Source organism: Neophocaena asiaeorientalis, unplaced genomic scaffold, assembly GCF_003031525.2.
Source record: "Neophocaena asiaeorientalis asiaeorientalis breed wild unplaced genomic scaffold, Neophocaena_asiaeorientalis_V1.1 scaffold55, whole genome shotgun sequence".
Classification (NCBI taxonomy): domain Eukaryota; kingdom Metazoa; phylum Chordata; class Mammalia; order Artiodactyla; family Phocoenidae; genus Neophocaena; species Neophocaena asiaeorientalis.
In genome coordinates, this window is record NW_020175684.1 from 3,569,783 (window position 1) to 3,595,934 (window position 26,152).

The 26,152-nt window shown below is 30.8% G+C and overlaps 1 protein-coding gene across 1 annotated transcript in view; it reads left to right on the forward strand.

Annotated features, from left to right (window-relative positions):
• The window catches only part of NCAM2 (neural cell adhesion molecule 2), a 207,531-nt gene that overhangs the window by 173,924 nt on the left and 7,455 nt on the right, over positions 1-26,152 (forward strand). The window contains exon 16 of the mRNA XM_024732007.1: positions 22,483-22,687. Within this exon, the coding sequence (XP_024587775.1) occupies positions 22,483-22,687 (205 nt within the window). The remainder of the gene's footprint in view (positions 1-22,482; positions 22,688-26,152) is intronic.

Genomic DNA, 26,152 nt, shown 5'->3' on the forward strand with positions numbered 1-26,152 from the left:
CTAAAATGCTTTCTTAAGGTTATGATTGTTTTAGAATTTAAATTAAAGAAATTCTAAAACAATGGTGAAATTGAAGTTCAGTTAATTGGGAAAAATTTCATTTTAACTATCTGAAAATCATAGTCAAATCTAAATACTAATGATACATGCAAAACAATATTTATTTGGTTTAGTACATAATGCGAAAGTAAATTTCTGTAAATTATTTTCATGATTTTTGTTTCTCAAAATTATTTTAAATGAGCAACGATAACGTATGTCTAGAGTATACCTATGGCCAGTTGAGTTAATGTTCCTTGCTTTTATTCTTTTGAAAATTTTCACTGTGTGAACTTATCATTTTCAATTATATTTCTTGGTACTTCATTCATTATTAAAAATATAACTACTTTTATCAAATATGTTTTATAGGAAAATACGATAGCAGAAAAAATCTAGCAGCAAACATTGCAGAATATGATGAGCTCATATTAAATAACAGTGTGAATTTATCAGTAGCACAGTGGAATGACTGGTGACCTTTCTCTAATAAGTTGTATCTTCATTAAAAAATATTTAAGATGTTCACATTTAAGTAATCAATGATAGAACTGAGTTATGTTTTTAATATGTGACAACTATTTAGAAGTGTCTTATACTAGATTTTTAAAATTCTTTGTCTTGTATCAAAATAATTTTTTGTAAGTAATTAGTAATGGCTTTGTGTACATCTTGTATTAATTATTTTCTCTTTTTTTCTTTCCTACTGTCACTTTTTTCTTTTCCTTTATTTTCATGTTTGTAACTCTATTCTTTATTTCTTAATTATTTTATTCTTGTTCTACTTTCAAAAATAATTTTCATCATGCAGATAAATGCTGTGAAGTGAATAAAGGTGAAAATGGAAGCCAGTCATGGCAGCGGAATGCTGCTGGGTTATCTTTCATTATAGCCATAAGTTTGTCTTGCATGTTTTAATGTTGCTAAATCATCTATTTCCTTTTATTCCCTGCAAATTTACAAGGCTAATCTAAAATTATAATAAAATATTTTCTAAGGTCCAACTAATTATGCACCTATCCTTACCCATGAATAGTTAGCCTTTTTTCCCTTCCCCAAATTGTTGACCTTTAAAGTGTTTGTCAGAAAATCACAGAAGGAAACTGAACCAGGATTGTTTCTTCCAAATACTAGCTCACAGCATAACTTGTTTCATTCTAAATTTTTCTTTAATTTCTAAAGTTGAGCTTATTAAATATCATGTCACTTTTATTTGGAACTCAAGCGGTTGCTATATATAATCTTTCATTTGATTATTTTACAAATATAACTCAATATCCATGGCCATACATTGTATAAGTAGAAATTTTGTTATGTAGAATTATGGATCTTTTATATTGGTTTGGATTCTTATTCTTTTAAATGTAAGTTTCCAACTTTATAAACATTTATAATATTTCATTGTGTTTACCATTTATATAAAATATAAACCTGATAACTTTTATTATATTAGATGCGTATCCTATTGTGCTGCCTTATTTTCTTTTTATTGACTTAAAATGTCATAAGGAATAAAAGTGAAACGGAGCTTTTTTTCTTCAATTTGAATACCAATTTTTAAAAATCCAAACTTTTTTTCATTAAGTGAAAATATCTTCTGAAGTTGCCCCAAAATAAATAAAAATTAAGTTTGAATATGTTTAAAAAGTTGCACCCTGTGCACTAGATTGGAATTGTGTTCTGAGGTGGCATCAAGTATTCATGTTCTAACAATATGTATACTTATTTATTACTTTTTCCTGGACACCTGAGTCAATTTCTTTGCAAGGATCAGAGAGAGAAGTAAATATTTTAGCTACTACTTTCAAGAAGAGAAAATTGAGATGAGAAGGAGGTGTTACTAGATTCCAGCTCTCAGAGGAGATTCCTCTGGATTTGAGGGGGTAACATAAATAATGATTTTTGTTTTCACATTTTCATTCATCACAAAATGAGAAAAGAGTGTTTTGTGCTTTTTACTCCCAGCCACATGCTAGCAAGTGATTCTTACTACTCACTCAGGACAATTAGCAGGCAATCAGATTTATATATATTAACAAGAGTGACTGTAGCTTACATGGTAAATCAAATTATTGGTTTCTGGGCTTTGAGATTCATTCATCAAAATCAATTTGTTTGGTTGCATGAAAGTATTCTCTGTCTTTCAAAAATACCTGCAGGATCCTATCACGTAACTTCTAAAGATAGACCTGCCTTCAGTAGTCTGTTTTCTGTAATTTATCTTTTCCATACTCTTTGCTGTCCACTGCTGTACTTTTTTCTTCTGAGCTAGCAACAGACCTGTAGAATGCAGAAGTGACCCATCCACAGATTAAACACACTTCTTTCTCCCCTGCTGAGACAAAGGGATTTCCCAATTCCAATTTTTGCAGTGTGGGGATTTAACCTATTTATTGGGAATGTTTGATTTTTAAAATTAAAAGAGCCAATGTTCTGTTTATTGAAGAACTAATTATAATTGTATACTACATCCATGATCGCATATCATATTCCATGAGTTTGGATAAGACTTGTAGATATGTTGATTAGTAACATGTAACAAGTGCTGGGAAAGAAAGGAGTTCCAATAACACTTCCATGAACAATTTTTCCCATTCATTATAACCTGACTGGATCTCTCCAATAAATTGTAAATATTTCCGTGAGAAAGTCATAGAAATTATCTTGATTTAGTTCATGATTACAAAATGCTTTTTTGAAGAACATGTAATGTGTCTTTAGTAAGATAACAAAGTTGATTTTTATTTGAAATTTTATATTCTGTAACTCAAAGTCACCAGTGATAAGAAGAACACTCAGTCTGGTTTGCATGATACCTAGACTGACATTTGGACAGTTCAGAAAAGAACCTAAAATTGAAATTCTCATATCTTAGCAGAATGATTTACACTTAATGAGTGGTTCACTTAGATTTTTTAAAGTACAGATCAAGATATTAATCCTAAAATTAATGAGCTATTTATCCTTTGGCTAAATGTTTATTCTTAGATTAACAGTTATTTTACAGTTCTAAGATATGCATAAAGTTTAAAAAATTCTCAGACATAAAATAATCGACTCTGTGCTTTGTCTTACGTCTATAAGAAATAGGAAAGCACAAAACTATAAGCAATTCAGCTATTGAATTTCATAAAATGAAACCTTAGAGATTGTAAATTACCTTGATTTTTTTTATATCAATAATATGTAAGTGTTGCTGAATTATCTTTTTTATTACTTGAGCTTTACTCTTGTTATATGCAACCATAAGGTCTAACTGACAGCACGTTTTTGTCTAATTAATGTCTGCTGTAGGTGTAAGTAAATGTGACTGATAAGCAAGACATAAAAATTCTCCCTAGTATCACCCAAAAATTCTTTTTCATCCAGTGGATTTTTAAATAAAATTCTGTGTCTGAAATGTATAAATATGAATTTGTGTGTAAGGTGAGTTTTGTTATTCATTGTGTATAATCATAAATATGTACCTATGTTTATTGATGTGTATATCTTATCAGCCAATGTTAAAATCATTTTAAAAGTTTGTTTTGACCATATTATACCAGTTGTAAAGTTAGGTTGATTTGCTTATGCATAATCGCCATTATCTGCATGTGAAGTATCATGATTAATTTTTTTATGTAAACCTGAAATCTCCTTTTTTCTTCTCCCAATTTTTTGAAGTCTATCTTCTTTTCTCCATTTATACTTCAGCCTTACATGTCTCTCTACCCCAATTCAATTTATAGCTATAAGGCCCATCAAACCACATTTTAGATATGATAACAGATTAAGACTAGGAGGTAGTAGTAAAATCTTTTTCCTATGAAAATTTTTCTTACATGGAAGAACTTTAAGTAAATTGTCATTTTTATTTTTCTGTCCTAATACTATTATTCATTGGGAATAAGTAGATTTTATAAACTCTATACCCATACTCTTTCCCAAACCATTATGCAAGTGTACATATGTGCATCAATTACTGGTAGACAAGAACAAGGTTGAAACACTAAGACTTGCTTCATTTTTCTTAAAAAAAAATTTTCTTTTTTTTTCTTAGCCTAAAATATCTCGTGTTTAACAATTTTAAATAAATAAATAAATCTTAGACATTTGATTAACATTATATATGTCAATTACATAAAACATAATTGCACAAATAATTTTATTGCAGATAATTTTGACTTTTAAGTATTCAGCATTTCTTTTAAAATTAATAATTAAAATTACAACTATGCATAGTAGTTCATAGGTTATACAATTTGGGTTAATTTGGAAATCATTATACAACTCAAACATTTTCTATTTAAGAATTCCCATTAATTATATTTAACTTAAATTAAAACTTAAATAAGGAAAATTCCACAATGTTTTCAAGTCTGGACAGTTGGATTTATGGTTATTCATTTATATTGAACAAAATAGAATATGCAAGGGAGAATTAGGCAAGGTACTTTTGGATCTGGATGAGTACTTTCAGATACATGAAAAGTATTTTATTTATTCATATGGTATACCTACACTAAGAATGAAGGAATAAAATTTTTAGATTACAAATCATTTTAGTAATTCAAGATGGATATTTACATCACCAATACAATAGTTAAGTGTGTTTGGACCTAGCTTTCAAAAATAGCTAATATTATATATAATATTTTCAGTTTATAGTAGTAGTAGTTAACTAAGAAATCTCTCTAGTCATGTAAAATTATCTGAAAATCTCCACCCATTTGTTTTTGCTTATGATATTAGCAGCATTAACAGCTTTAAATAAATAAGCTGTTATGACACTACCTAAATTAAATATTGTCATTTATATATTTTTTAGCCCTTATGCATTAGGATTTCACTCAATGAATAAAGATACAGGATCACGAAGTTCATACTTAAATGTGTCATTTTATGTATTTTATTATGGTTCAAATCTGTGGGGCACAATGTAATATCCTTTAAAGCGCTTTTGAATAAGTACAAATTAAGTAGGCTTTCTCTTACTTGGTTTTATACCCTTTCATTCTTCCTTCCAATTGTTTCTTCCTAATATTCTCTCCCTCCCACTCTCATTCCCCCTATCCTCCCTCTCTCTCTTCCTCCCTCTCAATTTCTGGTCATGAATAAATACAATGCATTTCTTCTTTTTCTGTTAATCTCTGTTAAATTGTTAAATTTCAGAATTTGTGATATGTATATATGTCACAAATCCTTCCACAAGGCTAATGCGTTGAATGGGTAGCTTAAATTTATATATTTCAAATGATTAGTGATATGAATATCCTACAAATAGCACTGAAATAATTTCAATATAAATTGAAATTGGTAAAAACTATGTCTAAGTTGGCTGATTATGTCATTTTTAAAAAGGAGTATTATTTAATCACTATCAACACTCGATAGATAATCTTAGAATTCAGAAAATATTAACAGAGTAAATTTTAGGTCTTAACTAAAGAAAAAAATCTAATATCTAATTAACATATTCTTTTCCAAATCACCATCTAAACTAGAGTATTTTTCTAGAGTTAACATTTTTAATGTTTAAAAGTGGTAGTATCTCTCTTTACTACATGGTGCTTAAAAACTTGTTATAATACATAAAGATTATAAAAGTAAGCAGCATCTCAATATTTATGTAAAGGAATGGATTCAGTAAGTATAAATCTAATTTAATTGTTCTGAAATAAAGCAGAGATGGGAGCATAATATCAATTCTTTGTTTTCCAAATACCTTTAGTTTCTTTATCTTACCTAAGATTATGAACCAGATAAACATCTCTTATAGTCATCCTCCCTTCCTTCATGGCTATTAACTAATTGGAAGCCTAAAATACTTGTCCCTAAATATTACAGAAAGAGTGTATTATTCTATAACATCAATTTTTAGCTACTGTTTAGCAAAATTGAAAAACAAAATATCCAAGGAAAGCACATATGTTCAAAAGTTCTTTTAGTATATCTGAGGTGATTTGAACTGCAAAAGATGTCCTCATGTCTTTGTTAGTAGACTATTATTTGACCTACTTTTTAAAGATATGCTCATTCAAGTGTAATTAAATTTTGTGTGAACAAATCTAATGTTGGTTGTATTAAACCTAGATATATTGCAAAGTTTCTTAATTTGTGTAAGTTCAAATTAAATTCAGTTATTCTTTATCACTCCATTTTAAGTAATAGAAATATAGTTACATTGCAAATATTGCATAATATTCAGAGGTAGCATAATTTTAAATTATACCATATTTATTTTATTTTATCTATGTACTAAATGGGACTACAAACTAAATCTCCAGCAAAACCTTTTTTTTCCCCTAAAAGCAAGCAATTAAAAATTACTGTTTTAAAGAACATCCATAATTCATGAATTTCTTTCAAGAATATTTTTATCTCACATCTTACATTGATTTTATGTGTAACACTTCTGTTTTAAAGTGACTATTGCTGATCATTTTAATTGCATTTGTTTTCATCATAGCTTATTTTCTTGAAATAAAATGTATGTTATATATGTATTGTCCTCAGTATCATCTCTTATTTAAAATCCCTGACATAATATCCAGCACTATGTGTAATCCTATGCATGAGTTTCATAGTATATTAAATGTCATTTTATTTTCTGTATTTCTGTGTCTTCATTGTTGTAATAAAGAAAACTGAGGAAAACCTTTGTTATATGTGTTTTCTTTATTACTGGTATAAACGTTTTCTGTCTTGTGTGTTTTCATTTCTAACTTGATCAGATTCAATATCTCAATGTAATAAACATATGATCATTGAGTGATTTCTCTTTTGGTTTAAATAATAAATCATCAGCCGGCTCATACTGGAAAAATAATTTAGTAACAATACCAAATACTGTTACTTTTGTAGTAAACTAGTTCTAAGGTCTTCTTAGAAACTTTTATTACTAGTGGAGACCATAATAATCAGATGATATCTTAATAAAACACATTAGTGTAATCATTTAAATAATGTAATAATTGGAGAGTAGTCTCATTTGCCAGCAAAAATTTATGAAAGCAGACATAAATCCTTAAAGTGATTTTCTCCAATTCCTTTGGTTAACATATTGCTATAATTCAGTTTGAGCACCATGAGAATAAAGTTGTAGAAGATCATTAAAGTTCTCAGTTCATCCACAGCCAAAGTATGAAGCAAAAATGGCTTTGGAAGTTTACAAATAAAAACAATAATATGAAAACAGAGCAGCTTCTATTTCTTAACATGTACTGTGATACACACTGTATGGGATGCCTTAAGTGCAATATTTCATTTACTATGAAGTAGCATTTCTCCCATATTTTAGATGAGAAAAGTGAGGCCTAAAGAGGTTGAGGGATTTACATAGTGAAATCACAGAACGGAGTTCCAGTGCCCTCTATAAAACATCATATTACTTTGTGTTTGTTTTAGCGCTGAACCTGGGTTCAAATGATAATTCTTTTTTATCTTAAGATTTTTTTGATGTGGACCATTTTTAAAGTCTTTATTTAATTTGTCACAATATTGCTTCTGTTTTATGTTTTGGCTTTTTTTCGCCCTGAGGCATGTGGGATCTTAGCTCCCTGACCAGGGATCGAACCCGGACCCCCTGCAGTGGAAGGTAAAGTCTTAACCACTGGACTGCCAGGGATGTCCCTCCAATGATAATTCTTTAATAAGTAAATTATTCAGTTATTTTTTATAAAGTGAAATAAAACTGGTAGTTTAGACATGAATATATATTTCTCTTTTACAAACACAGTCAAGTGTTGCATATCCAGTTAAAAATTAAATAGTGTAGAAATTACAAAAGGGAAAATATTCGTTTTCAAGATTTGCATTATTTTAAGGCACACTTAATCTTCCTTACTCCAGAACAGCCCTCTCCCAAATGCATGTCTTAATATATATAGCACTCATTAAAAATGTTTGCATACATTTCAAAGTGAAAATTTTCATATAGTATCTATATGTTATAATATTGAACTTCTTTCAATTGATGCATTAGTTACAGAAGTTTTATATAATTGGGGGAGAGAGAAAGGTAAGCTGATTTTTTCTGTTTTTCTTGTATTTATTTTTCCTGAAGCTCCTTAACAATGATATGGTATCAAATGGGAACTATCTGGGGATTGTTGGAAATTTTCATGGTGACTGTCACAGTAATATATTACTTTGTTAGCTTTATATTACTTTGTTGTTTGGGGCCACTGTGAGGAAACTAAAGAGATTTGAGAAAATGTATTCTAATCAAACACCATTATTTTATTATATCAACAGTCTGAGGATTAGAGAAGAAGAATGACTAGTCATTGACACAGTCAAGGAACTTACACCTTCAATTTTCCTCATATGTTTGTTTTATCAAATTACACCAAATCAAAGAAGGCATACCTAAATCTCTTGTCTATCACTTATATGGTCTTATATCTTTAACCTAGTTTCTTTGATTTCTTCTTGATTGAACAATAGAAAAAAAAAACTTTGTGACAAAGGAAAGGCTGTGTATTCACCAACTACCATTCCTTTGAGTAGTCATGATACTTCTCTTAAGCAGCTATTATGGCTCTCAGGTCAACTTGTACCTATAGCTGCATTCCCAAGATCAGTGTAATAAACTCACAGTGAGTTTATAGCCTTAAAAGAATATCAAGTTAAATTTTACTATTTTCTTATTTTTACACATTGCCTGAAAACACTTTATAAAATGACTTTATTTATATTTTTGTAGAAATAAATGATATTTAATTAATATAAAATATTTTTAGTTACTATCTAATAAAAAACAAAATAAAAATTTCCATTTCAGCATCTATACATTTAAGAAATCATAATAAACAGCTTCAATACATAATTTGCATAGTGGCTATATGCTTGCTTCTCTACTGATTTCTCATTTATTATTACAAAGAGAAATATTAAATTATTTTAAAAGTCATATTAAAATGTACCCTTTTCTTCTGTTTGAATGTGATTAAAACAAAACTAAAAATTATCTCTTCAAATTAGCATCTCTGTTTTGAAGAATCTCTGAATGACAAACTTCAATTTGCTGTTGTTTCTATATAATTTCACCACAGCTAAACTGGATATATATGTTACATGGAAGATTAAATGCAAAACTCACTGATGCTCTTGAAAAATGACAGGAAAAATATTCTACTTCTTGGTGCTTATTGGTGGAAAACAGAAAACAATTTATTGGATTTTCATATGCTATCCTGAGACTTACTGTTCCATCAAATGGCTCAGACATGAAGGAAGGTTTACTTAAGGAAATAGAAATATTTCTCTACAGCAGGGTCCAGTATGGTTCATTGGTGGATTTCTTCACACAAAAACAGGTAGCTGAAAATAATTGACTTGCCTGTATGTTATTCATAACTTAATATGTTATCTTTTTTTAGTACTTATGAATATTGTACTTATGGACACTCTCAGTCGATTCAGGCATGTTAGCCAGTCCCATGAAGATTTTAAAGATACTAACTTTGTTTGGTTTCTTTTCTGCTCTTAAATATGCTCTATTTTTTCAAGCAGTTCCAAGTGTGCACCAAAATTGAGAAGAATGTACAGAGTTCTTATATACTTCCAATCCTGATGTATGCATACCCTCCCCCATTATTAACCTGCAGAATGGTACATTTGTTACCATCAATGAATCTACATTGACACACCATTTTTACCCAGAGTTCATAATTTGTATTAAGGTTCACCCTTGGTGTTGCACATTCTGTGGGTTTTGATGAATGTATAATGACATTCATCCACCATTATAGAGTAATACAAAATAATTCCAATGCCCTAAAAATCCTCTGTGCTCTGCCTGCCTCTTTATCTCTCCCTCTCTCTTAATCTCTGGCAACCTCTGATCTTTATAACTGTCTTCATAATTTTGCTTTTTCCACAGTGTCATATAGTTGGAATCATACAGTAAGTAGTCTTTTCAGATTGGCTTGTTTCACTTAGTAATATGCCTTTAAAGTTCCTCCATGTCTTCTCATGATGTTATGGCTCATTTCTTTTTAGCATTGAATGATATTCCATTGCCCGGATGTCTCATGTTTTATCCATTCACCAAATGAATAATATCTTGCCTCTATTTTTCTTAAGTGAAAATCTACATTTCTATTTTATGGTTGATGGTATACAATATATTCATTCAGTTGCAGTGGGTAATAATATATAAGTGGCCCTACATGTTTAGAGTGTTTAGTTTTAATAATGTAACTTAATTTTGTATTAAACCCCAATGCAGAAATTGAAGATTCTAAGACACAATAAAGTGAGTGTGTAAAAACAGAAATTTTGTAAACCTAATATGTTATAAATTCCTTAGAAAATAATACCATCCATATATTTGTTCACATTTTCCATTTACTGTCTTATACATTTATAAAATTCAAAGGTATGTATATTTAAGAATTTTATAAATAGGTTAACAGTTTGGAATTTCAACAAGCAATTTGTAAAATATCAGTTGTAGTTTAATCTTATATGGGTGTAATTCAATTTTGTAATATAATCTTTAAGAAAAAAAGTATTTTCTGTTTGTGCAGAGAAAGTTTAATTTCCTTTTTTTTAAAAATATATGGAATAGCCTTTTAACATTAACAGAAAAAAATGAAATTGGCCAGTTAATGGTTGAAACAAGGACCTAAAATTTAAACTACTCAATTTTTTAACACTGGCAAATATCTGTTTTGATCATATTCACTTCAATCTAAGATGCTCCCTTTCCTACTAACCAGTAAAAATTTCATTATCTTATGGGAAATAACTGAATCAATTCCACCATAGCAAACTGAACATATACCATAAGATTTAAACTGCATATGGAGAAAGTATACAGTTAGTGAGGTGAGAATAAACTTCAAATGTATCAGTTTGAATAAGTATCACATATAAAAGTATTTTATGTCTCTTTATCCCATTTTTCTGACAGGGTTTTGTGACAAGTGTTCTCCATTCCAACATACTTAGCAATTTGAAATGTCAGTGTAGATAAAAGCCTAGATATTCTGCTGTGCAAGGACTATAGATATTTCACAATTTCCCACAATTTATAGTTGCACCAGATTTGTAACAATTATTAAAAACGTTCATTTCTAAGTTTTCAGTTATTCGAAACATTTATCAAAAAAGTGCTGTTATCTACAATACTATTTCTTTTTAGCCAACTTTTTTTTTAAATAACACAGTTTATTTTATTTAATTTCCTTTCTTACATTAAATTATGTTACTTTACCTCATACTGACATTTGACAAGGTCCCATCAATATTCCCATAGAAGAATAATAATTTCATATTCTAGATTATTCACTTTTTACAAGGAATTGTTTTAAAAAGATAGATACTAAAACCTTAAGGGGGATTGGGTGGATATTAAAAAAAAAAACAACTAACGGTGAAAATTATGAACCACTTGAAATGTTATTCCATTTAGAAGTATATAGAATCATTATACTAATTATGAATATATTTAATATAAATTTATAATATTATATTATACAGTGTCTATTTTTGAAATGTATTTATAGACATAAATTATCTAATGTTAATTCAGTCACTAATCACATATAAGAGACTGAGTCTATTTCCTAGTTTCTTAAATCTAAACATCAAGCAGAGATTGACATGTCTACATGTATTATGGAAATGGGTATGGAATCAGAGACAGGGAAGACTGGACAGATATATAGATAGATAGATAGATAGATAGATAGATAGATAGATAGATAGATATTTTTTTTGCAGTACGCGGGCCTCTCACTGTTGTGGCCTCTCCGGTTGCGGAGCACAGGCTCTGGACACACAGGCTCAGTGGCCATGGCTCACGGGCCCAGCCACTCCGCGGCATGTGGGATCTTCCCGCACCGGGGCGCAAACCCGTGTCCCCTGCATCGGCAGGCAGACTCTCAACCACTGCGCCACCAGGGAAGCCCTCGACAGATATTTTACAGCCATAGACCAGGCCTCTACCAGCCCCCTCCTAACCATTGAAACAGGTTCTATTTCCCTATGTATCTCTAGCAACTCCCTACCTTCTTTTAGAAAAAGATCACAGGTTTTTTTTTAGTGGTGTTTATTTATTTTGTTTTTGTTGATTTATTTATTTGTTTATTCAATTGCAGAGTCCATTCTTTTTAACCTAATAATTTATCACTTAATCAACATCCTCCACCAGTTACCCCCAATATCATCTCTAATATCCATAAATATCTGTTAATTTCAAAATATATTGTATTATCTCATACATCTCCATCTTTGCTCACATCATGTTCTGGCTGAAAGGGACTCATCATCAGACAGAAAGCTTCTTATTCTTCAACATCATCTTAGAATTTATCTTCTCTATCATGCCTTCTTTGACCACTAACTATCAACTTATATGCTTCTTCCACCTATTTGCTCAGGTCACATTATTTTTCACCACTAGGAAAGCATTCGACTGTACATGTCTTACTCACCCTTCTCAATACATTAAGAACTTCCAGAGAAGAGAGTCCTTTTCTTTCTTCTTATTTTATTCTCACAACTGCTTGACAAAGTTGTTTAATTACATTGTGATAAATTGAAGGGTGATTATATGTCTTTGACCAATTTATCCCTGGGCAAAAAGATCACTTTTGTAATATAAAGGACTAGATGATATTTTGAAAATATATTTACCTTATAATTCCACCTTTGTAAACAAACATCCATAGAAAAAGACACTTTTAGAAAAAAATTATACGGTTTTACAATTAATGTCAATTATATTATAAACATGTTTATGATTCCCTTTCCATTACTAAACCAATTTTTCTCACTTAGCTACTTTTTCTTCCCCCAAATCAGATATTTAGTTTTAAAAAAAGTCTGGTTTATCAGTGCTACCTCCTGACCCCATTTCTTCCAAAGAATACCTCTTAGTAGGGAGAAGTGACTTGAAGGGAAATTTTGGATTCACATTGTTTTTATATTAAAAAATTAGTTATATATGTAAAATCATTTTGACAAAAAAATCAAAATGACTAGAGAATAGAGACACAGTAGTAAGGAATAGGTGAAGTAAAATGCAATCTTCACCCCATCCCCAAATAATAGGGTTGTATGAAAAGAAATTTGGAAGTAAGCAATAAACTGTCTACATCAATATTGTTTAACTGAGTACACACAGAAAAGACATGACCACCTTTTGAAGATGTATCAAAAATAGCCTGAAGATTTTAAACATATCTAAACAATAGCACAAGGTTTATTGATATATTTGAGTAATGTTGAAAAATTATTGGTGAATTTTTCTTATATCTTTTGAAATCTAAAAATTTTAAATTCCTAAGTGAATGTGTGGATACTACAAAGAGTTTTATCAAAGAACCAGAAAACTAGAAAATCACAATGAACTTCCACATAAGGATTAATCTCCAGCATGACTTTTATAATTTGTTTCGAGATATAGAAACAGCTCCAATGAATGCAATACATGTTCATTTAAAACACAGCTAATTACCTCTGTGTGATACTAAAAACTAAAAATCCCTCAGACAGGTCACAAAGCACTTATAAATTGGTGTAATTACATATAAGTATGTACTTTTCTCAAGGTTCTAACAGTTTTGGTTTTTAATATATTTTTTAAGATTTTTCATTTTAGGGCTTCCCTGGTGGCACAGGGGTTAAGAATCCACCTGCCAATGTAGAAGACACAGGTTCGAGCCTGTGTCTGGGAAGATCCCACATGCCGCGGAGCAACTAAGCCCGTGCGCCACAACTACTGAGCCTGCGCTCTAGAGCCTGCGAGCCACAACTACTGAAGCCCGCACGCCTAGAGTCTGTGCTCCACAACAAGAGAAGCCACCGCAATGAGAAGCCCGCTGGCAGCAATGAAGACACAACACAGCCAATAAAGAAATAAATAAAAATAAAATAAAATATTTTTTCATTTTAAAATTCCAATATTCTTTTCCCAAAATGCAATCCTTTATAAAAGACGCTGCAGTTTTCTCTTCACTGATGACAATACTCTTCACAGCCATCACAGATTTACTCACATTATGTACTTTTTTCTTTAAATTGTTCACTGAAAAACATGTGAGATTACACATTGTACCCACAGTTTTCATACAGCTAGTTCAGTAAGCAATTAAACATCTGAATAAAATGAACATAAATGCACTTAAAAATTTGCTAATAAGTGCATTTTGTCAGAAAGCTGAATGATGTAAATGCTTTATCTCATAAATACTATGAATTGTCCAAAAGGAAACTGATATTTCAGAGTAAAAGATTTGAACACAAAGAAAGTACAGTATTAATTTAGGAAGGAGACTTTGATCCACTCTGTAATAATCTTTTGAGAGTTTTAATCTTAATTTTTACTAAAATGAAGATGAATGTGCCTAAAATATTGTGCAAAATAGCCACCACAATAAAAGTAACAATAAAGATAACCAAAAAACTAAAAATTAATGGTGAGCTAAAGAGGACAAAATGAATTACAGAAGAAAAGAATACCAAAATATATGTATAGATATTCTTGTCCCCAAACTGAGCAAAAGTCAATGTCACCTGTCAGAGACAATGAGAGCATTATGAATAATTATCTTTCTGTCATTCATTTTAACATCAGTCTTTCAAAGTTCAAAAAAAAAAGATTTTAATTTGACATGTAGAAGTAAGGGAGGGACCAAAAAATAAGTTACAATATGAATAATTAATAAATTTAAAAAGAATGGGGCTTCCCTGGTGGCGCAGTGGTTGAGAGTCCGCCTGCCGATGTAGGGGACACGGATTTGTGCCCCGGTCCGGGAAGATCCCACATTCCACGGAGCAGCTGGGTCCGTGAGCCATGGCCGCTGGGCCTGCGCGTCCGGAGCCTGTGCTCTGCAACGGGAGAGGCCACAACAGTGAGAGGCCCGCGTACAGCAAGAAAAAAAAAAAAAAAAGAATGATATTAAACTAAAATCTTCTTGAGTTCTGGTCACAGTGGAATGCACATCTAAAACTAGAAGAATGAAAATATACTTAAACCTTAGGTCTTAATGAAGTGTGTTTATCAAAAACAAGAAAAAACACTTGTAAAATATAAACATGTATTTGCATTTATTTTATGCATCCTGGTTCATGTATGCTAGCAATATTCAAATATTTATACTTGCTAAAATCTAAGAAGGTTTTGGGTTAAAGAAGTTCTAATTTTTTAAAAGAAGATACTATAAACAAATGATGAGTAATGAGAGGTAGCTATAAACAAAGTGAGAGTAAAGTAATATATGTACAGTGTCTTGGAATTCCCAAAGTACCCTTCATATATGATTCTCAAAGAATATTTTAGCTGGGATACATGGGAATTGTTATCCACATTTCATCAGTAATGAAATGGAATAAAATTATAATTATGATTTTGATATAACCGATTGTAGTGTGTAGGCCACAAAATGAGTGAGCAATACCATGGTCGAGATAAAAAATATTAGAATTTCAATCAATATTTATTTTATATCATTTTAATTTATTTTTTTTATGCTTTGTAATTGTACATTGCATCTTTTTCAAAGGATTGATACATTGTAAAATACTTTTAAAAGAAAAACACATATCATAGGAGGAGAGACTCAATTTTTCTCTGGATGTATGTGGGGAAGCAATAAAAAAAAGGAGCTCGGATTGGAGGAAGAATATAAACTCCAATTATAGTTGCTCTTGAGTTTGTTGTTTGAATTTTTTAAACATTTTGGATTAATGGAAAATGATATAATCATCCTTGCTGATACAGTTTGCCATGATTTTCTCCTTCTTTCCATTTAATACAATTAAAGGGGCATTGACCAGACACTGGAAACCTCAGAAGTTCAAACATTTGTTTCAAACAAACATGTTAAATATGAATGAAAACTGAATGGATCTTAGCACAGAGATCAGCTCGGTGATTTGTGAGCACCTAGAGGGATGGGATAGGGAGGGTGGGAGGGAGACACAAGAGGGAGAGGATATGGAGATATAAGTATACGTATAGCTGATTCACTTTTTTATACGGCAGAAACTAACACAACAATGTAAAGCAATTATACTCTAATAAAGATGTTAAAAAAATGGAATGGATCCATCAATTCAGGGATTAACAACAGTCACTATAAATGCTGGAAACCCATGGTCATGACATAGAAGAAGAATGTGGTACGTGGAGAAATGGAAAGAGTGGGGCATTGTGCTCAGTTTGTTATAACAGCAGTTTTCAACATTTCCCTCTTTAATAGGGAATTTTATAACATGCTTGAATCAAAGTTTTCTTTGTTTTTTCTACTTGTGATTACACCTGCAGAAGTGATTTGAAAGTCATGTTGTTTCAAATATATAAAAGTAGATACTTGGAATCATTTTTCTAAAAACCTAAAATACATAAATATGGCACTTCTATGAATATAGCTGATTCCTCATTTAGTATAACTGAGAGAAGTCTATCAATCCTAAAGGCAAATCATACCTAATTTAGGTAATGTTTAGCAGGTCAGGTATTCCCTGTAGGAAATAGAAAGTCTTATAAATGTGACTTTTCTCTACACAGCTCCTCAGGGTTGGAAAATAGTATTTTCTTTCTTGACAAGTGGATTATGTCAAGGATTGTAAAGCCTGCAGCTTCATCTATGCTGGGGGAATATTGTGATTATACTTCATTTTCACTATCCCCACTGTTTTTAAAGCTGTAAAGTTTATCAAAATTTTAAAGCTTTAAAAAAAAAATTTTTTTTTTCTGTTGACATAGTCTAGATCCTAGTCTCATTTTTACACTTTGGCTCTTTTTATTATATTTTCCTATTCTTTGTTGATTTGGGGGTTCCTAGGAAAAATATCACAGAACATTAACTTATCAATTTAAGATAATTTCCAAGTATGTAAGTGGCAAGTGATCTTGGAAAACAGCTGTCTAACATAACACAACAAGAAGCTGTGAAATCTTTAGTTGGTTTTTAAATTAGTGCAATGCATTTTCTTTTAAACGTATGTATTACTCTAGAGCATACCTTTTATAGTGCATGGAGATTACCATAATTTTAGAAGCTCTTACTATTAAATCTAGGCCCTTCTTAATCTAAAAATCTTACCCTTTTATTCCTTTGTTGTGTTTTGGGAAATCCAATGAATGAAATTAAATTTGGGGAATTTATGCTTCATAAGTAAAATGGGACTTAAATAGCTGTATGATAAGCCCAAAGATGTATGTTAATTTTTAACTTGTTTTAGTACGTATCAGGAAACCCCTCTAATACTGCACTAATTTTGTAGCACTCAGTAAATGTTTGTGAAGTCTAAGTGAATAAATAGTCCTTTAAAAAAATAATGAAACTGTGTAGACACAAAAGTCTTTAGATAACCCAGATGTTTGATTTTAAAGTAGTTGAATGGCTGACCATCACTGCTTAGATGGAGCTCAAATGCAGGAAGCCGTCTGCTTCATCTTTCCACATAGGATGAACCATACGTGTGTATAGATTTATACCTAGATTTTCCAGAAATCATTTGATATTTGAAAATATGTTACACTAGGCAGAATGAAGGAAGAATGTATAAACAGGAGACAAATAGACCTACCTCTATTGTGGAAGGGTATAGTATCTAGTTAATGTCATGATGAACACTGAAAAGGGCTTTTCTTTTTATCTTTTATACACTTAAACTCACTGTATTTAGCAATATCGCTTATGGAAATAACTACCACTATTTTGGAAGCAACAAACAAATTTCCATTTTAGGACACTTTAAATTAAGAAAAAAGTTTTTTCTCCGTATCTTTATCACAAGTTTCCACATCTAAAAGTAATTCTCAAACTATAGAAAAAGAGTTAACTAAAAAACTGAACTACTTATGGAGTCAGAAAGCAATGCTACTTTTTAAATTGTAGTGGTTTTTGAAAAACTAATATAAGCATAGTATATTTAATGGGAAATTAATGTAGTGTTTTAGCAATGAGTTAATTTCTACAACAGAAACATGAAAACACGTGCATACGACGGATTTGAAATGAAGTTTTTTTTTCTTATTTTCTTGCTTTGATTTTATATTTTGATGACTGTTAAATTGCAAGTACATAAAGCTCTGGGGATACATACTGGTTTAGTCAGCCAATTTTTAAATTTCACGGTGTGGGAGGTACAGCTTGGAGGGAGATTGTAAAAACACATTTAGACTGATTCTCATATTTGCTTTCAATAATAACATCTGTACCTAAAAATAGATGTTTAAATTTTTGATTCCTAAATTATTTATTCTTATTCAATTCTAATATGAAATCCCTTTTCAAAAGAGCAATGCAAAAGATCACTAAAATAGAAGCTGAAAATAAGAATTCAAGAAAAATACATACAAGCAAGAAATAATTAGTTGCATAATTATCTCATTTAAATAGTTGTTTTTCCACTAGTTGTATGGGAAAAAATGGATATTGACATTTTTATGCAAACAAATTATACATTTTAATTTAGTCACTTAATTTTATTTCTATCTTTTGATTATTTGAAGCTGAGTATCCAGTACAAAATGTTGACTTGAACACAGGTGTAAAACCGGGGAATTCCCTGGTGGTCTAGTGGTTAGAACTTGGTGCTTTCACTCCTGTGGTCCAGGTTCAACTCCTGGTTAGGGAACTAAGATCCCAGAAGCCATGTGGTAAGGCCAATATATTTATATAGAACCGGAAGCTAAATAGTCTTCATTTGTACAGATCTAATATTAAGGGTATTAAGGGTTATCTTGTGACTTAGGTCACTGTACTCTCTGGATATCATTTTTCTTATCTAGAAGATAGACCTAAAAATATTTTTGTTTAGGTAATGGAGTTTAATAAAAATTATATCATAAAACACACGTGTAAGTATTCTGGGAAACTGAAAAGATTAATTTAAAATCCTTTAAAAATAAATAAATTAAATAAATAAAATCCTTTAAATGATTGCTATGCTCAGTTTCAATTTGTTAAGTTATTAAAACCATAATTTAAAGAAAGATTTTTTGTATGTTATTGAGGAAATAAATTATTGTTAGTCCCCAAATCCTAGTAATGTAATGTTACACATGATTATGACTTTGTGAAAAGTCCAAAGACAAATAAGTGAACTTTCACAATAGATTAAATTGGTGTCAAAAGAAAAAAAGAACAGAAAATTTAGCTTTTATATTATAGCCTACTTTCATGGGATATGAGAATGTGTGAGCATTTAAATACATTCTTAAGCTGAAATATTTTTCTTTAAATCTTTCAAAAGAAAATGTAATTAAATATTTATAACATAAATCTATTTGACGTCCATGTCTATTCTATGCAATGACAAAAATATATTTGGTTTTTCATAAAAAATAACTTCTAGTAATCTTCCAAGATTGTAATTTTGTTAAGATTGTTAAGAAGGTATAATATTGTTTCTCTAGAAAAAAGTAATAGCTATTTTAGCGTCAATGTTCCCTTACTATAAGGTGCTTTACAAATATAATGTTTCTAAGAGCTTTTTCTAACTTAGGAATGGAGAAGATCAATATACTGGTTTAATGCTAAAAAAGTCACGAATAAAATATTTATCATTTAAAAGCCAACTAGCTAAAACTAAGTCATTTTTTAAAAAAATGATCTTTTTCTCAGGAGAATAATCAATGCTTAACAAGAGATTCTGAAAGTTGCTGATGAAGAAATATATTTACTGGACTAATTTAACTTTAAATGTTCTATTTTTTTCACCAAAATCTCATTTCACTAGAATTTTGTAATAATAATAATAATAATAATAATAATAATAATAATAATATAGTAATAATAATAATACTCTTTAAATTTTTACTTAGTGTTGGGCAAACGTGCTTGAGGTGTTATTATTATATTCACAAAAATCTTTCCAACAACCTCATGACTTAGTTTGTGGTGGTTGTTTTCCTAAATGTCCCCATTTCAATAAAGAGGCAACTCAGCCTTAGAGAAAAGTTAAATGACTCAACCAAGGACATATAGGAGTAAGTGATGGAACCAGGATTTTCTGACACCAGATCCAGTACATTTAAATACAAAGCAAGAGTCTTCACATTTTAAAAGGGTAAATGGGGATTTATATATTGGGCCAGATATATCATAACTGAGTTGTGGGATTTATTGTCTAGAACTATGTCTGCATGTGAGAGGAACCTAAATGATGTAAGAAAGAAGTGATTAACGTTCAAATGTCGTTTGAGTCAATATACCCAGATGGACTAAAGCTCAAATGGAAATGTATTTTTCTACTATTCTTGTCTGAGCTTTGGTTGTTGAATCATGTGAAGTACATCCAAAATAATTACTTATGAACACTGTAAAACATATTTTTGCTTTACATATAAACAAAGATATTTCATAGCTGAGTTGTCTTCATTATATTGTAATAGTATATTCAAATGATAATCATTTATATTTGAAAAAGGATAATGGAAGAAAATGCATAAAATGATTTCTTAAATCACTAAAAGAAATCCTGGTGTGCTTGATATATTATTTTTATAGCATGAGGCACTAGATTTTTTAAAATTAGGTATATAGATACATCTTTGAAAATTATTAAATAATATTTAGAATCTCATTGTCCATTTGTATATTGGAACTTTGCATAAAAAAAGATACTAAATTTCCATGGCTGAAAAATATTTTTGTTTCTCTAGTTTTTCCTTAATATGGGTTCATGTGATAACAGTTGTGTGGAAACTAACAATTTCTCTGGATATGAGTTAGGCAATTTTTCTACACTGAAAGCATCTAAATAGCATGTTAAACTTTGATAGGGGAAGGAGATTCTGAAAATGGCATGAAAATTTTTTTTCCTCCACCACTGTCATGTGTTTATCACCTGTTTCTCATTATCAGAAATAAAATAATTATAATCAAAATCACACTTTTCTTGGGCATGTGAGTTCCAAGGTTTTTGATTCAGTGCTTAAAGAGTTCTTATGTGCAACATCATGGGGACACTGTAGAATATGTTTGTTCTAGCACACGTGAAGAACAAAGATGCTTGTGTAAGTGCCAGGCACCATGTAACAAATAGAATGATTTTTATTAATCTATCTGCAAGCTCTGAGAGTGTTAAGAAATATAAATAACATGCGTTTCCTGGAAAAAATAAAATAAGTTTAGACATTAGACTCAGAAAAATAAACTAGGATTCAGACAGGTGTGACATATTCAAGACTGGCCTGTTAGTGGAAGATTCAACATAAGGACAGTTATGTCAGTTCCTTTGGATCACAATTTCTTCAGTCATGATTAAAATATATTGGACCTAACTTTAAAAATATAACTTACAAAATCTTTGTTTTACATATACATTTTTTTCAGAAGTGGTTTTCTCAAAACTCAAATTTGCATCTCTCTCTGTATCTGTCACTTGCATTGCACACCACTCACAGACTGAGCATGTGATTATGATGCTGAGTGAAAATTATATTTTATGATTAAAAATGATAATTATAATTTTATAATGTTACATAAGCAAATTTTAACATGTTGATCATTTTGAACAATTCTATAAAATTGTCATATAATTCTCTTTTTTCCCTCTAGATAACACAGTATCACCAGTCACCAGTTTAATCCTGTGTCTTTCCATTATGCTCACTTTCCTATCTACATTGTTATAGCTGTGTAATCTACCCTCATATTTGACTACAGACATATAAAGTTTGATTCATTTTTGCTGTACTAGTCACTCTTGCCATTTTTACTCTGTCAGTCAGCCTATTCCACCCTATTCTCCATCACCTGTTTCATGAATTCCATGGCTCTTGGAATTTACTGCAACCATATGTCACAGAAAAGTGGCTCCCATCTTCCCCTACCTTTTCACGATATGACTTCAGAAAGGTCATAATTACCACAACTCTGTAAAAGTTTGCTTCTAGTCTAATATAATTTGTTAAAATATTAACTGGAAAAATACAAGCAAACCATTTATTCTGAAATGATGATTTTTAAAATATTTCTAGCCAGATATTTTAAAGAGCATTCTCTGTCAAAGCAAAGTGCTCCAGCATCATTTGCAAGCCCAAATCTTAAAACTAAAATGATTCCATATAGAGCATTTATTTAACACTTCTCTTACAGGAGTTTTAACTATATTTTGTTCTTTTAACAAAGTGATGATCTATTAATGGCTCTGACTTTCTGGTGGAGTATAGTTAGGGTTATGATAAAATATTCATTATCTTCCCCAAAGGTAATCAAGAAGTATATTGGAAAGAAGAGTTACTTAGGGTGTTTTTTCTAAAGAAAGCTTGTAAGAAATATTTCAAATCCTTAACATGTCAGTTGCTTAAAACATTGTTTGAAAAACAGAAAATAGATCCCAGAAATCATGAAATTGAAGTATGCTAATGAAGATCTTTTTTCCTGTCCCTTAAGTTGAATATTTCTTGGATAAGATGATTTCTTTTTTTAAATAACTGTATAATCTTTTCTAATTTGGGGTTTAATAAAATTATTTTCTTTTATTTTTAAGACACACTTTTTAATGGTCTTGGGCTTGGAGCGGTCATTGGTCTGGGAGTCGCTGCACTCTTGTTAATTCTTGTGGTAACAGACGTCAGCTGCTTCTTTATTCGACAATGTGGGTTATTGATGTGCATCACCAGGAGAATGTGTGGGAAGAAAAGTGGCTCCAGTGGTAAAAGTAAAGAACTTGAAGAAGGAAAAGCTGCATATCTGTGAGTATCAGACATCTGCATCAAAGTAATGTTAGACTCTTTGTATATCACTACAAAGAGCTCAAAATTTATGGTTTCTTCATGCAAAACTTAGAGTGAAATGCAAAAAGCTTTCTATATTAGCATCATCTTCAAAAGTTCTCTCATGTTCCTACGCAGACAACCCACACTACTCCAGGCAACTCCCCCTGCCCCAGGCAACTAATAATCCGATTTCTTTTATCATAGATAATTTTTAGCTCTTATAAAGCTTGATATAATTTCCTACAATGTGTATTTTTTTGTGTCTGCCTTCTTTCACTCAGCATAATGTTTTAGAATTCATTCATGATATTCTATGTGTCAGCAATTCATTTCATTTTATTGTTGAGTCATTTCTATTCATTTTTGATACATACGTTTAGGCATGTACAGTCTCATACATTATTTTCTAGGCTTAGGGATATAGAAGAATCCATTTTGCATGGCCACATTGTTTTGTTTTGTTTTTATATTGTTTTTTGTTTTGTTTTGTTTCTCCAAAGCCCATTTCAATCTTTCTAGGCAATTTGTCTATGACCATTTTTCATGGATATTCTGTAAGGAATATTTTCATTTCATGGGATAATAACTTAGATAGTATACATTTTCAATTAAAAAATTATGTTAAATATTACAATCAAAATGTCACCTGCTTACTTGTTAGGCACAGCACATAGCAAAGAACAAACAGAAATTAGGCTCCACTTCATACTTGAAAGAGATATTAATGTATGACATAGTAAATATAGTGGAAACAATTCACTATTCAATATCTCTTGCTTTCCTCATAGAAACATATTGTACTTCCTAATAACTTGCTGTATTTTTAAATTGTCTTGTTAACTAAATAAACATATCACCAAATTTAGTTTTAGTTACTTTTTCACATATCAAGAAAACAATGTACTATATAACATAATTATACATATATACATATGATATATATATGCACACATTGACTCAAAACTGAATTTTATATATCTTCATTGTTGCTTTGCTATTAACTAAATGGAATAAACACTAGGTAACAAGCACTTCTATACAATGATAAAGTGGTGAATAAAACAAACAGAATTTTGTTCACATAGAATTCGTGTTTCAATGTAAGAAGACAGATAATCAACACTAAAATTGAAAATGTCTGGTAGTGATAAGCACTAAGAAAAATGAAAAACAGAATGACAATTTTTACTAGAGGTTGGGTCATTAAAGACTTCTCCAGGGAGATGAAACTTAGGCTGAAGAGTGAGTGATAAAGAGCCAGAAATATAATGATCAAGGAGAGGAACGTTCTAAGCAATGTAACAATAAATACAAAAGCCATTAAGTCAGAAATGAGCTTGTTACTTAAAGGCAAAATGGATCTGAGTGGAATGAGGCAGGGAAAGAGAGTGGTACCAATCAGGTGGGAGAATTATCTGAGTACAAAAGTATTAAATCTTCTTGGTCAAAGTAAGGAAATATTTTTAAAATAGAAAGCAACTAAAAGTTTTTTTAACGGTTTATTTAGCTACTTATGAAGAAGGATAGCTGGAGGGTTGGTAGGTGAAAAGGAAAGATTTGGAATGAGGGAGACTGGGTAGGAAAATCTTGAAATATTCCAGGTAGAAAATGATGGTCTTCTGTACCAAGCCTGTAGTACTATAGGCATATAAAAGTGTATAGCACCCAAATATAGATGAAGTAGAGTCAAGTACTGCTGACTGATTCAACTTTGGGGTGAAAGAAAGAGAGAAATCAAAAAGGACCTTCACTTTTTTGTCTTAATTAATTACAGGGATGTTGATGACCATACGCAAAATAATGAGGTACATCTAAGTTCCGCTGTTTGTTTTTATTTGACTTTATTAATTGGTAATTTATCCACCAACACTTTTGTTTGTAATTCCTGTCAAGTTTAATTAACCTTAAAGACTTGGAAAGATGAAAACACATGGTTCATTCCATGCTTGTTGTCCATCATAGGTTTTTAAATCACAATTTCCTCTGCCTTAGGAAAACAGTTTTCAACTCTTTTTCAAAAATTCATTATTCAAATTGGAAAAAATAAAATAAAACCTCAATGAGAAATAGGGAATAATTGATCTGATTAATTGGATATATACTAGCTTCTAAATATGACCCCAAGCATTTTAAGACTAGTCCTTTCATGTTATCACAAGTTATAAGACTATGTAGATTTCTTACAAAACACATTAACTAAACACTTAGAGCATTTTTTTTTTTAACATCTTTATTGGCGTATAATTGCTTTACAATGGTGTGTTAGTTTCTGCTTTATAACAAAGTGAATCAGCTATACATATACATATGTTCCCATATGTCTTCCCTCTTGCGTCTCCCTCCCTCCCACTCTCCCCATCCCACCCCTCCAGGCTGTCACAAAGCCCCGAGCTAATATCCCTGTGCCTTGCGGCTGCTTCCCCCCAGCTATCTACCTTACTACGTTTGTTAGTGTGTATATGTCCATGACTCTCTCTCGCCCTGTCAAAACTCACCCTTCCCCCTCCCCATATCCTCAAGTCCGTTCTCCAGTAGGTCTGCGTCTTTATTCCTGTCTTACCCCTAGGTTCTTCATGACATTTTTTTCCTTAAATTCCATATATATGTGTTAGCATACGGTATTTGTCTTTTTCTTTCTGACTTACTTCACTCTGTATGACAGACTCTAGGTCTATCCATCTCATTACAAATAGCTCAATTTCATTTCTTTTTAAGGCTGAGTAATATTCCATTGTGTATATGTGCCACATCTTCTTTATCCATTCATCTGATTATGGGCGCTTAGGTTGTTTCCATCTCCGGGCTATTGTAAATAGAGCTGCAATGAACATTTTGGTACATGACTCTTTTTGAATTTTGGTTTTCTCAGGGTATACGCCCAGTAGTGGGATTGCTGGGTCATATGGTAATTCTATTTGTAGTTTTTTAAGGAACCTCCATACTGTTCTCCATAGTGGCTGAACCAATTCACATTCCCACCAGCAGTGCAAGAGTGTCCCCTTTTCTCCACACCCTCTCCAGCATTTATTGTTTCTAGATTTTTTGATGATGGCCATTCTGACTGGTGTGAGATGATATCTCATTGTAGTTTTGATTTGCATTTCTCTAATGATTAATGATGTTGAGCATTCTTTCATGTGTTTGTTGGCATTCTGTATATCTTCTTTGGAGAAATAGAGCATTCTTATTTAAAGAACGTTATATTGCAGAAAAAAAGAGAAATTAAAGTCAATGGCATACAAGATGGCATTGTGTAAAGTCCTAGAATATTCCATATTTGGCTTTCAATGTAAATTAACATTTATCTTGAATTCTCATAGTTTATGTTATAAAATGGTTAAAGATTACTATTTTACCAAACTTTATGTATACTCTTATCTACCCAAGCATTAATTTGCAATAGCAAATATTTATTGAACACCTAGATAACCAGGCACTATC